Here is a 14,747-nt window from a genome sequence, read left to right on the forward strand (position 1 = left end):
ATATAAAACTTAAGTTGTCCCCTCATTGATTCGACAAGTATTTATTAAGCACCTACCATATCAGACTGAAGACAGATCTTTAATCATGAGGCCTGTGATGTATTTATTTAATTATAAGGATCACAGAATGCATGCTATCAAATGTTCATTTCACTTAAAGCATAAGAAAGTATAAATTCTCAATATTTTATAATTTGGTACCTAGGTTGTTACGTTTGACTAGCTATACTTCAGTGCTCCAAATACCTTCCAATGATATGGTAGTATTCATCAAAATTCTGATTACCTTTCATTAAATAAAAAAATTAATACTAAGTGCCCATTATTTTGTGCCACCCAGTAACAGGCTAGGGATACAGTCAGGAACAGCACTGCCATGATCTCTATATGCATGGAAAACACTGTCTGATAGGTAAGTAAATGAGTACAATACAGTGTGAGCATGTGTACTATATTAAGACAGAGAAAGCAATACATGATAAGGGAACACCTCAGGCAGAATATACAACCCAAATTTAAAAGGAAAGAAAATCTTTTTTCAAAGAAAGCAACTCTATAGAAAAACTTAAAAGAGTAAGTAGGAGATATCCAACAGAAGAGAATGGGGTAGAGAAAAGAGGGACTAGGGAAGAGGCAAAGGAATTCAAACTTGGGAAAACTACACAAACTAAGATCTGAGCACAGCTTGAAGGAAGAAGTGGCTTTAAGATGAAGCTTTAAAAAAAAAAAACAACACAAAACCACCACAGGCAGAAGCCAGATAATATGGTGTCATAAAATAAGTCATGTTAACATGTCTCAATACAGGCAGTCCTCATATTGCACAGTCCTGATAAGAATAAATTTCCATTACCATGATTTTGTAAAACACCAGTCCCCCAACAACACAGTTCAAATTCCAATTACCACATTATGTTTATTAACTGGTAACTATATAAAGCACCAACTTTAGTGCTAGTTCTTCCATTCACAAATCACTACGTAGTGAGAAGAGAATGAAGCCAGTCCACAGAAAGAGAAAAAAGGAAGTGAAGAACTTAATCGGTTGTATTTTAAATCCAGGTTCTACCAGTCTCTGAGGCCTAGCTACACTCCTGTTCCTTCTACACTTAAATAACCTTCCAATGATTCCACTCTTTGCCAATGTAGTATGAGTTTAGTTTCTGTCATCTACCACTTAAAGTCTTGAGTAATACCCTGAAGGCAATGAATAATTTTTAAGATTTTAGGAATTTTAGAAGTTTTAAGGAGAGATGTATTGCTAGACTTTATAATCAAAGGACAACTCGGGCCACAATATGGAGAATAGCCTAAACTGGAAACATGCAGGCTAATTAGAAAGCTGAAAAAAATCTACAGGAGTCAAAGATAGCTTATATAGAGAAGAGACTTAGAGATAAAAAAGCTGATAGTCTTGAAAACATTTAAGAGGAAGAATTAAGAGGACTAAGTTGTTGGTTAATGTGAGCAGAAGGGATAGGTAAAAAATCACTTCTCTTTGGACACGCTAAATTTCAAGTATCTTAAAATATGGCGTGCAGCGGGGTTACCTGGGTAGGTCAGTTGGTTGAGCATCTGACTCCTGATTTCAGCTCAGGTCATGGTCTCAGGGTCCTGGGATTGAGCCCAGGATCTTCACTCAGTGTCTGCTGAGACTCTCCCCCTCCCTCTCCTTCTGCCCATTCTCACACTCACTCTTTCTCTCTCTAAAATAAATAAATCTTAATAAAAACAACAGAGCAAGTAGAAAAATTTCATGAGCAGTTAAATATTGGGTAGTTTAAATCTCTGCAGAGAATATGAGGTAAGGAAAAAAAATTGGGGGATTATCACATAAAGATCATTGAAATCATGGGAATAAATGAAGTGACCAGGGAGGAGCTGTAGAATGACAAAAAAGAGAGACATTTAGGAAATAAGCAGAGCAAGAGAAATCTAGTAATTAGAAGAGCTGGGGGGTAGAGAGACCAAAAAAATAAGAATCAAGTCATAGGGGCGGGGTGCCTGGGTGACTTAGATGGTTAAACATCTGCCTTCAGCTCAGGTCATGATCCCAGGGTTTCAGGATAAAGCCCCGCATCAGACTCCCTGCTCAGTGGAGAATTGGCTTCCCCCTCTCCCTCTGCCCACGCGAAACCCCCACCCCGCCATGTGCACACTGGCTCTCTATCTCAAATAAATAAATAAAATTACAAAGAAAAAGAATCAAGTCATAAAGGCTGTCAAGGTAAAAAAAAAAAATTCAACAAGGATGAAGTAGTTAACATGATCAAATTATTTTTAAATTTAAGTGAGAGAATGAGAAGTTTTAGCAACAAAAAAAGGCACTGGTGGACTGGCAAAAGCAGTTTTAGTAGAATGCCAATGGAATGCAGTGGATTGATGAAGAGTGAACTAAAAATAAAAAAGTGAAATTGGGGGATGCCTAGGTGGCTCAGTCAGTTAAGCATCTGACTCTTGGTTTCGGCTCACGTCATGGTCTCAGGGTCATGAAATCCAGCCCCATGCCAGGCTTTCGCACTCAGCAGGGAGTCTGCCTGAGATTCTCTTTCCCTCTCTCTGCCCCTCCCCCACTAAAAGAAGTAAATTGGTAATATGGATAATTCTCTTTTTAAAGGAACAACAGGCTAAGGTGGTGGCTGGAGGGAGATAATGACCAAAAATGTTTAGGAAAACCTATTCATATTTAAATATTGACAGCATAGAAGGAGATAAGAGAAAAAGACATAGAAGAGAAGAGCTAAGTTGAGTTAATAATGTCCTAGAGAAGTTAGCAGTAGCTGGGTTTCAAAGCCTAAAAGGAGAAGTAGTTATAAGAGCCGGAGATATCTCTTCCCAAATACCAGAGAGAAAGAATACATGGATGAGAATGCACTTAAGCTGTAGATTCAGTAATGAGGATGAAAAGCAATATGATGTCCTTTACGTGAAATGGGAGATGCTGAAAGAGAAAGGCAAAAGGGACAAGATCAGAAGTTCCAGCAGACTGGGCAAGTTCTGAAAGAGCCACTGGGCACACGCAATGAGAAGGCTATTCTGAGGAACTGCTGGGAAGTTAAATTTACAGGTTTGGGATTTTCTCTAATAGCATTCAGTAACCAAGATATAAACACTGAAAAACCAAGAAGCATCTCTGATCCAAGATTTCAATTTTGTCAGGTCAGTGCAACAGAAAGGAGTTAAGGATACTGGCAGCAGAGTAGCTGAAGTGATGGACTGTGGATTCTAAGCTAGACCAACTCTAAACTGCATAGGTAAGTGACAACAAAAGAGAAGAAATAGAAAGCAAAGGAGTCAGGAGACTGAGAAGTCAAGGAGCAGGTACAGTGTGACTGACTGAATGAAAGAAGCAGATGGTCAGCAAGTAGGATACCTGCTTTCTAAGATTTCAGAGGTAGAGCTCTTTCTGGTGATTAATAACGGCCACCATATGTTGATCCAAGTGGGAGGCTAAAGAGGAATCACCTCACGACAGACTACTTGGTGAGTTACTCACACAAGCACTGAAGTCACCTAGAATGGTGACAGGATTTTAAAACGGAGAGGAAGGGTATAAACCATAAAACAAAGTCATCTATAAACGAGCATAAATAACCTGGAGAGTGATATCAATGAGAAAACAGACAAATGGCATATGTCCCAAAGGAGTAAGAGACTTCTGCTTCCTTGACAGAATGACTGGTACTAGACTTGCCTTCCCACCATAAACAACTATAAAACAGGACAAAACATACACAGTGGGATGCTTGGGTGGCTCAGCCTATTAAGTGGCTGCCTTTGGCTCAGGTCATGATCCTAAGGTCCTGGCATCAAGTCCAGCATCGGGCTCCTTGCTCAGTGGGGAGCCTGCTTCTCCCTCTGCCTGCTGCTCCCCTGCTTGTGCTCACACTCTTTCTGATTAAAATATATATATATATATATATATATGTATATATATATATATATATACAGTAACTATTATATATGTATGTATATATATATATACAGTAACTATTTCCAGGCAGTACAAGATGAAAATCCCTAAGACAAAGGAAACACACAACTGAGTTCCACATCTATCCCAGTTCTCTAACTGAGGACAATTTATCAAGTGCAGTACGGAATAGAAAGGATTACAGAAGACCTGAAAGTTCAGAATTGGGAAATATACAACACCAAGTAGTAAGAAGAGGTGAAGTGAAGATGCATGATTAGAGGTGCTTACCTATTATAGACAGTACAGACAGGGATCAAGTAAATATAAAAGCTGTGAGACAAAGGCTGAGGCCCCAAACTAGATGAATTGCCTGGTCTTAATATTGCCTGCAGAATAAAATAAAACCCCTTAAATCTTTACAGTCCCTTTCAATCTGGCCCCAGTTCACTTTTCTACTTTCACTTTTCTTATTTCTTCCCATTCCTTCCCCCCACACACACCCCCGGTAACCTCTACACCCAACATGGGGCATGGGGCTTGAACTCACAACTTGCATGCTCTACTGACTAAGCCAGCCAGGTACCCCTCTTCTCATTCCTGTATACAAAGCTTCACTCCACCCAAAATAGCATACTTGACATCAAGTTTTGTTTTGTTTTTTAAAGATTTTATTTATTTGACAGAGATCACAAGCAGGCAGAGAGGGAAGTAGAGAGAGAGGGGGAAGCAGGCTCCCCGCTGAGCAGAAAGCCCTCTGTGGGGTTCAATCCCAGGACCCTGGGATCATGACCTGAGCTGAAGGCAGAGGCTTTAACCCATTGAGCCACCCAGGTGCCCCTGACATCAAGCTTTAAAAAAAGAACCTTATACTTGGAAACTAACTCAAATTATAGAGGTATTTCAGAGAGGAAATTATCAAATTCTTGTTCGCAGCTGCTTACCAAACATCATTTTGACCCAGACAGCCATGACTCAGAATTCAGAATTTTTAGGATTTTTGAAGTTATATAATACACATTTCATATATACTTTAACACTCCCAATGAGATCTAATGCAGTACTCCACCATTAGATATTAATATTTCTGCAACAAAACATAAAAGCAGTAAGAAAGAAATAAGTCAGAAATAAAGACTATAGGGGCGCCTGGGTGGCTCAGTGGGTTAAAGCCTCTGCTCTCAGCTCGGGTCATGATCCCAGACTCCTGGGATCGAGCCCCATATCAGGCTCTCTGCTCAGCGGGGAGCCTGCTTTCTCCTCTCTCTCTCTCTGACTGCCTCTCTGCCTACTTGTAATCTCTGTCTGTCAAATAAATAAATAAAAAATCTTTAAAAAAAAAAAAAGAAAGAAAGAAAGACTATAAATAGGGGCGCCTGGGTGGCTCAGTCAGTTAAGCATCTGCCTTCAGCTCAGGTCATGACCTCAGGGCCCCACATCAGGCTCCCTGCTCAGTGGGGAGCCTGCTTGTCCCTCTCCCTCTGCCTCCCACTCCTTCTGCTTGTTCTCTCTCACTTTCTCTCTCTGTGTCAAATAAATAAAACCTCAAAAAAAAAGAGGAAAGACTAAATTAATAAATAAAAGACTAAATAAATAGTCTCATGTCTGTTCAGATCAGGTTTTGTCATCAAATGAATTGGTACAAACTTAGGATTAAAATTACTTCTTCACAGAGCTTTTGATATCAGAATTACAGATTAGGAATTGTAGACATGTAGATCAAATGACAGTCAGATTTTAGACTGAATGACAATAAATACTACATGCAATATGTGTGGGCTTTAACTAAAGCAAGCAATAACTAAGGTATTATTTAAGAAGAAAATCTATATCCTTAAATGCATTAATCCAGTAGTTCTCAACCAAGGGTATTTTGCCCCCCAGGGGGCATTTGGCAGTATATGCAGACATTTTTGATCGTCTTAACTGTGGAGAGGGGGAAAGGGAAGGTACACTATTGACATCAGGTGGCTAGAAATCAAGATTGCTGCTAAATATCCTACAATGCACAGGCCAGTCCCTCACAACAAAAAATTATCTAGCCCAAATTATCAATAGTGCTGAGGTTGAGAAACCCTGCATCAATCAGAGACAAATACTAAAACCAACAACCTAAGCATTCAGAAAGTTGGGGGGAAAAAACAGGATCCAAATACATAAAAAGGAAGGAAACAATAAAGAGAAGAATAGAAATTAAGAAAGCACACAACAATGACAAGAGGAAATAACAAAATATAAGCTTAGTTTTTGAAAAATTAATAAAATAAGCAAAACTATAATAAGATTTATCTTCTTTTCCAACTTGAGCTGTATTTTACCATAACTAAAGGGACCTAACAAGTGAAGTAAAGCAATTCTAGAAGGAAAAATAGTGGAGACAGAGAGAGAGAATTCAAATTTTAAAATATACAAGGAATGAAAAAAATGAGAAAATCATCATGTTGCAACCTATAATGAAATAACTCATTCATGGAATAATAAATGGTAAAACCAAAGAAGTTTATGGGGCAAAGTATTAGCTGTCACTACCCAAATCCACAAAAAGTGAGGAACTCCATCTTAGGTGGAGTTATCCTCTCATGTGATATAATTCTTACACACACAGAAAGATCTAAATCTAATCAAATTTATAAATCTAACACCTTGACTACAAAAAATATGCAGGTAAGAATAAAAAAAAAAAAAAAAACAAGACACCATAAGGAACCTAACAGCAAAAGTGTGAACAAATGACCCAGTTTCTACAAGTCAATGGTGGGGAGAGGGGAGAGAAGCAGGTAAGGAGGAATGTTCTAGATCCAGGTAAACAAACTATGGATTATGGGCCAAATGCCACCTGCTTTGGTATGGCTCCCAAGCTAAGTGAAGTTTTTACAATTTTTTTAATGATTCTTTGAAAAGAAGAAAAAAAAAAAAAAAGAATATGGGACAGAAACCTGATGCAGCCCAAAAGTCTAAAATATTTACTATCTGACACTTCATAGAAAAATTCTGCCAACTCTTATTGTTAATTATAAGAGATTTACAAAAGCCTAAGAGATGTAGCTCCCACATAAAATGAGTGGACCTATTTTAGATCCTGATTAGTATAGATACGCTACCAATTTTTATGCAGTTAGGAAAACTTGATTATGGACTTATATGATATTAACCAACTAGTGCTAATTTTTTAAGGTTATGGTTTTGTGTAGAAGTGATTTTTAAAATGAAGGAAGACTTGGGCGCCTGGGTGGCTCAGTGGGTTAAGCCTCTGCCTTCGGCTCAGGTCATGATCTCAGGGTCCTGGGATCAAGTCCCGCATCGGGCTCTCTGCTTGGCAGGGAGCCTGCTTCCTCCTCTCTCTCTCTCTGCCTGCTTCTCTGCCTACTTATGATCTCGCTCTGTCAAATAAATAAATAAAATCTTTTAAAAAATAAATAAATAAATAAAATGGAGGAAGATTAGATATTTTTCAAATATGCAAAATATTGATGGTTGTTGAGACTGAGTGATGGGTGCTTGGAAGTGCCTTGTACTCTTTTTTCTATGCATGCTTGGAAATTTTCAAAATCAAAAGCTAATAAAAAGGACAAAGTTTTTGAGGCGCCTGGGTGGCTCAGTGGGTTAAAGCCTCTGCCTTAGGCTCAGGTCATGATCCCAGGGTCCTGGGATCGAGCCCCGTATCCAGCTCTCTGCTCAGCGGGGAGCCTGCTTCCTCCTCTCTCTCTGCCTGCCTCTCTGCCTACTTGTGATCTCTGTCTGTCAAATAAATAAAATGAGGTCACTCCATTTAGGAGTGATGAGGAATTCCCTAAGCTAATTTTCTTTCAAAAAGCAGCCAAGGTTTTTCCTTCTTTGCTATCACTAAACTGTTAGTTGATTACGTACATCTATGGTTCTTACTAGGGCCAATCATGCCTCCCAGGTAACATATGGCAATCTCTGAAGATATTTTTGGTGGTCACAAGTAAAAGGATGAGGGGCTGCTACTAGTATCTCATGCAAAAAGGCCAGCAGTTTTGCTAAATATCCCACAATGCACAGGACAGCCCCCCACAACAAAGAATTACTTGGCCTAAAATGTCAATAGTGTCAAAGCTGAGAAATCCAGGCCTACACTGGTAACACTTCATCAGCACACTTAATCGTATTCACTAAAGAAAAAAGGTCTTACAGAGAGAACTTACCTGTACCATGGATAAACAAAGTTTTCCAACACTAATTCAAGAACCTGCATAAAAATTAGTTTTTAAAGAAAAATCAAATTAATTAACTAATTCTAGGAAAATAAACCATATGACCAAGTAATGTATACTACCAAAAATCAATTTTATTATCCCAAATATTGACATCTAGTATCATACTTTCATATGACATATACTGTCAACCTTACATGGTTATTGCGATGATCAAACGGAACATATGAGAAAACACTTTGAAAACCATGAAAGTCTATAAAAAGAAACAATACTATTAGAATGACATATACACATTTCTAAACATTCCCACAATTAAAAAAAAACAACAACAAACTTAAATTGTTCCTGACTCTGAAGTTTCACTGAACTGAAAGTTCTATGGAAAGAAGGAAAATAATAGGTTAGTCTTATGAATTCCTAACTCTCTCTACAAATCAGTATTCCCAGAATAAAATGAAGAAACAAGTAGGTCAGACTTACATAAGGGGTCAAAATTAGCTATCAGTGATTGCTTCTGAAGTGACTAAAAGGGAGTCTGAGGGGGACTTCTGGGGTACTAATAATGTTTTGTTTCTTGATCTGGGTGTTGGTTATACAGATATGTTTACTTTGTGAAAATTTTAGCTGTATATTAAAAATCAGCATATAAGTTATAAATGAAAAAATAACAAAACAAAAGAAATCTGGGTGTTAAAATTTCCATTTCTTAACTCTGGGTGCAGTATTACGTTAATTTTTGAAAAGACTTGCAACAATGGGCAGTAACTTTCTAAAGCAGTTGGGAGGGTATCTAACAAAGGTATCTAACCTGACTGTAGGCTTATATTCCTTCTCTGGCAGTAGCAAGGAAGGTTGTAGATTCTTTAAATATTAAGGCAAGATTTGATTTTGTATTAAAAAAACTAAGCACAAAAAAAAAAAAAGAAAAGAAAAGAAAGAAAAACTAAGCACTTAGTGATACCAGTTGGGAAAGTAAGACACATAGAAACAGGGATATGACACAAAAAGGACACCAGAAAATCTGCTATTAAATACTTGGTCTTACTTTAACCCCCACATCCAATCACCAAATATTATTGATTTTACTACCTACATAGCTCTTTTCTATAGCTCCACTGTTCAGTCCTTATCTTCTCAACCTTATATTGTAGCAAGAGCTTCTAGTCTCCCTCCTTCCAAGCTAGCTCCCATCCATCCTCCAAGAGCTGCCAAAGTAATCTAAAACATGTATCTGAACACCTCAATCCCACGCATAAAACCCTCAATTTATCAAACCACAATATAGCAAAGTAAGAAAAGTGGAGCTACACTGATTTTGAAGGCGAGGGAGAAAGCTTCCTGCTAGCAGCTGTGACCATTTACTTCCTTTTCACTTCTCATTGTATCCTCTGAGTCACATCTGAAAACTCCAGTTACACACTTCAAAAGTCAGTGACTTCTATGATCAATTAAACTCCTTCAGCAAGGCCCTTTAAATCTTTCAATGATCAGATTTCTAAAGAGCCATATAAAAACTGTCTAAGAACTAAGCCAGACCCAGGTTTTAGAGTAAGTTCTACTACCAGCCAGGGATGAACTTGAGAAAATTAAAACCCTCTAAAGCCCAGTTTGGGCACCTACTTTACAGGCTGTATGATTTCAAGAAATAACTTAATTAGTACAGTGCCCAATATTCAGCAAGTAACCAATAAATATTAGCTACATAGTGTCTTCAATGCCCACATCCTTTCTCACATTTTGCCCTTCATCTTACTGAACACCTTATTCAAAGCCTCCCTTTCCTTTCAAAAGCTCTTCCCAAACCCTAATATACCCTTTCCCACACTATCAGTCTGGCAAACTTCTAGTCATATTTTCTGACTGCCCCTCTCAATAGTTAGGCATTTCTTCCTCTGTATTAATAATATACATTGTACATTTCTTCCACTATTGCCAGTATTCACATTACATTGTATTCAACTGTTTATATGTCTATCTCCCCTCCTAGACTCAAGTTCCTAGAAAAAAGGAACCATATCTTATTTCTCCTTTTATTCCTGGGGCCTAGTCCAGTTCCTGCTTATAGTAAGATCTCAAAACATGTTTTTAAATGTTGGAGCTAGTATTTACTGAAAACCAGTATGGGCCAGGCAGTAGGCCAAGAGCGTCATATAAGTTTGTTCGTTCTCTCTTTCTTTCTTTCTTTCGTTCAAAATGAATGAAGTGAGGCGCCTGGGTGGCTCAGTGGGTTAAAGCCTCTGCCTTCGGCTCGGGTCATGATCCCAGGGTCCTGGGATCAAGCCCCACATTGGGCTCGCTGCTCAGCAGGGAGCCTGCTTCCTCCTCTCTCTCTCTCTCTCTCTGCCTGCCTCTGCCTACCTGTGATCGCTATCTGTCAAATATATAAATAAAATCTTTTTCAAAAATAAATAAATAAATAAAATTTTTAAAAAAGAAATTGAATGAAGTGTCAAAGATCCACAAATAATACTCTTGCTAGAGGTCTTATCTTCAACAGACCTCAAATCAGCACTCTGTAACAGAAATGTAATGTGAGCTACATATGTAATCTTTTATTTTCTAGTAGCTATATTTTTAAAAAGTATTAAGAAAACAGGTAAAATTAATTTTATGATATATTTTAATTCAATATATCCAGAATATTATTTCAACATGTCATCAATAAAATGTATTATAGGATATTTTACATTCTTTTTTTTTCTTACTAAATCCTCAAAACCACAACTCAATCTGTGATACATTTCCAAGTGTTTATGAACAGCCACAGCAGCTAGGGGCTACCATATTAGATAGCAAAGTCTTAAATCAAGGAATCCTGAAGTTGAAAATGAAAAAGAAAAAAGAAGAAATTAGAAAAAAAAGAAGTGCCAAGGGGCACCTGGGTGGCTCAGTGGGTTAAGACTCTGCCTTCTGCTCAGGTCATGATCTCAGGGTCCTGGGATTGAGCCCCGCATCAGGCTTTCTGCTCAGCGGGAAGCCTGCTCCCCGCCCCCACCTGCCTCTCTGCCTACTTGTGATCTGTCAAATAATAAAATTAAAAAAAAAAAAAAATGCCAAGAGTTTTGGCATTTATGCAGCATGCTTTTAGCCAAAGGATACAAATTAGGAAAAAAAGATAATGAAGCAGGATTCAGATGCCTAATGCTATTCTTCAATTAATTAGCATTCAATTTAATTCAATATATGTTTATCAACTACTAACAACATATCTGGCACTATACTTGGTGCTGGGAACAACTCAGACCCCATTTACTGCCTTCAAGGACTTAACTCCTTTCTTAGATCAATGGGGAAAACAAGTTTCTAAAAGAAATAACAAAATACATGTTACCAAAAAAGTATATATAAAATGTCACTGTAACAAAGATAAGGGTGAATGCTCTCTATTCCTACACTACAGGGAAACAGTGAAAAGTCTCCCATTCTCTGCTCTACCCTTTAGCAAGTGCCAAAACTGGGATAATTTAGTAGGACATACTTGCTCTGTCTAACTCAGGTATTACCCTACCATAAAGATGACTACTGTTATAAGAATTAAGCAATATCTAGGTAAAACAGTGTTGTCTTTGGCTAAAATGTCCATTTAAATTAGACACAGGATCCAAAAACTTCTATTTTATCACCTGAGTCGCATATTTCATAATAATCAACTACCTAGTTAAGAATTCATTAGGTGGCATATATTAAGATGTTCCATAATTAAATTTCCATTAGTATTTAATATATTCTGCTTGGGCATATTTGGCAGTGTTATTAAATTAATTACCTCTGAGAGAGATGCATCAACCTTGGAAGAAATTTTCAGATCTAGCCATGGCTGGTAGTTTTCAAGTAGTAAGGAAGGCCTAAAGAAAATCATACAATTAAATTGCCTAAAATCCAAAATGGAATTGGAAGGATCAACAAATAAAAAATGTTTAACTTACCTATGTCGTTTACATTTCACTTTACCACAAACAGCACAGCTACGACCTTGAGGAAATAATTCTTGAAGTCCTAACTGCTAAAAAAGGGAAATGAGGAAGGGGAGAGATTTGTCTTAGTTTACATATAATCTTTACTAAAGAGAATCAACTTCGAAAGTTTATTAATGTATAAATTGAAAGAATATTTTTTTAATTATTATCAGTCTGCCATAACACTGAAACCATTCTTTGTAATAACTACTACTGGCTAAACTAAACTGCCAAATAAGAGAGGAAAAAAATAACTGATAAAATGCAATACTTAAGTCAAATTTCTAAGCATATAATTAAGGTCAGTTTTTATGCTCACTTATTAAAAAAAAATTCAATCTATATTTGGAAATGATATTCTACTTCAGACATATAAGAAAAAACTATTTTCTATTTCCCCAAAATGTTAACTTCAATGAAAGGAAAGATATGTGACAACTAGTCATGTTTCTGACCAAATATGTGGCACCACTTTCCCCTGTGCTTTTTCTGATAGAAGTACCAACAAACCTAAAAAGAGGGACTGTATCAACTCAAAGAATTATTAAGCAAGACTTCAAGATATCTACACACTAGTGACTCTGCCTACTAGACACAGATTCAATACAACACCACCCTAATGAAATTTTAAATATACAAATTATTTTGGTTAAGCAAACTACCTGATTATTTGTCTCTTGAAGACATTTAGGAAATTAACAGCGTGGGATAAGTTAATTCAGAGTTCCCTGTGTCTGTGTCTCAGAATCACCTAGAAAGCTCTTAACAAGTACTGATTACAAGGTCCTAACCAAGAACTATTCTATCAAAATCTGATGAGAGAGCCTAGGAATCCTTTTCTTTTTTTTTTAAAAGATTCCCCAGGTGATTCTATTGTATAACCAACTTTGGGAACGTGTTTTAATTTACTGTCCTCATAGTTAATATGCAGTTAGAGGACACTCTATAATTACGGATTCCAACTTTCTGAGAAGTTTGTATTTTCTTTTTATAGCTCGTTGTAGAGCTGTATACCTTAAAAATATACACATATATAAATTTCATTTCTAATTATGTTCTGATGTCTTCCATTATTAAATAATACCAGATGGATTTTTTTTTAAATCATTGCTTTAACATGCTTTCAGTAATAATATCAAACAGCATAGGTAATACATACTACTCTTAAAAATAAGAACACATAAATTTTACCTTGGGTTTGTATTTTATTGTGAAGAATATATTTGGTAAGAGAGAATCCGGTCCCAAAGAGCAATAGAATGTAACAACTCCAGCAACAAATGACCAGAAGATCATTAAAACATGAAGATACCTTAGAAATAAATGAAAATAATTATTATAACCAAAAAAATATATAAAACTTAAGTTGTCCCCTCATTGATTCGACAAGTATTTATTAAGCACCTACCATATCAGACTGAAGACAGATCTTTAATCATGAGGCCTGTGATGTATTTATTTAATTATAAGGATCACAGAATGCATGCTATCAAATGTTCATTTCACTTAAAGCATAAGAAAGTATAAATTCTCAATATTTTATAATTTGGTACCTAGGTTGTTACGTTTGACTAGCTATACTTCAGTGCTCCAAATACCTTCCAATGATATGGTAGTATTCATCAAAATTCTGATTACCTTTCATTAAATAAAAAAATTAATACTAAGTGCCCATTATTTTGTGCCACCCAGTAACAGGCTAGGGATACAGTCAGGAACAGCACTGCCATGATCTCTATATGCATGGAAAACACTGTCTGATAGGTAAGTAAATGAGTACAATACAGTGTGAGCATGTGTACTATATTAAGACAGAGAAAGCAATACATGATAAGGGAACACCTCAGGCAGAATATACAACCCAAATTTAAAAGGAAAGAAAATCTTTTTTCAAAGAAAGCAACTCTATAGAAAAACTTAAAAGAGTAAGTAGGAGATATCCAACAGAAGAGAATGGGGTAGAGAAAAGAGGGACTAGGGAAGAGGCAAAGGAATTCAAACTTGGGAAAACTACACAAACTAAGATCTGAGCACAGCTTGAAGGAAGAAGTGGCTTTAAGATGAAGCTTTAAAAAAAAAAAACAACACAAAACCACCACAGGCAGAAGCCAGATAATATGGTGTCATAAAATAAGTCATGTTAACATGTCTCAATACAGGCAGTCCTCATATTGCACAGTCCTGATAAGAATAAATTTCCATTACCATGATTTTGTAAAACACCAGTCCCCCAACAACACAGTTCAAATTCCAATTACCACATTATGTTTATTAACTGGTAACTATATAAAGCACCAACTTTAGTGCTAGTTCTTCCATTCACAAATCACTACGTAGTGAGAAGAGAATGAAGCCAGTCCACAGAAAGAGAAAAAAGGAAGTGAAGAACTTAATCGGTTGTATTTTAAATCCAGGTTCTACCAGTCTCTGAGGCCTAGCTACACTCCTGTTCCTTCTACACTTAAATAACCTTCCAATGATTCCACTCTTTGCCAATGTAGTATGAGTTTAGTTTCTGTCATCTACCACTTAAAGTCTTGAGTAATACCCTGAAGGCAATGAATAATTTTTAAGATTTTAGGAATTTTAGAAGTTTTAAGGAGAGATGTATTGCTAGACTTTATAATCAAAGGACAACTCGGGCCACAATATGGAGAATAGCCTAAACTGGAAACATGCAGGCTAATTAGAAAGCTGAAA

General features: G+C 36.8%; 1 protein-coding gene across 11 annotated transcripts in view; it reads right to left on the reverse strand.

The window, feature by feature from the left end:
• LOC111147461 (sorting nexin 14) overlaps positions 1-14,747 on the reverse strand; it is a 97,372-nt gene that overhangs the window by 66,294 nt on the left and 16,331 nt on the right. For 5 of the 11 annotated variants that reach the window (XM_022503471.1, XM_022503479.1, XM_022503473.1 and 2 more), the window contains exons 2-5: positions 13,239-13,359; positions 12,018-12,094; positions 11,858-11,936; positions 8,080-8,123 (exon numbers count right to left, since the gene is read on the reverse strand). In XM_022503471.1, the coding sequence (XP_022359179.1) occupies positions 8,080-8,123; positions 11,858-11,936; positions 12,018-12,094; positions 13,239-13,359 (321 nt within the window). The remainder of the gene's footprint in view (positions 1-8,079; positions 8,124-11,857; positions 11,937-12,017; positions 12,095-13,238; positions 13,360-14,747) is intronic. The other 6 variants (XM_022503474.1, XM_022503472.1, XM_022503476.1 and 3 more) reach the window with 3 other exon arrangements.

Source organism: Enhydra lutris, unplaced genomic scaffold (genome assembly GCF_002288905.1).
Source record: "Enhydra lutris kenyoni isolate GAN:26980312 unplaced genomic scaffold, ASM228890v2 scaffoldscaffold17, whole genome shotgun sequence".
In the NCBI taxonomy this organism is placed as follows: Eukaryota; Metazoa; Chordata; class Mammalia; order Carnivora; family Mustelidae; genus Enhydra; species Enhydra lutris.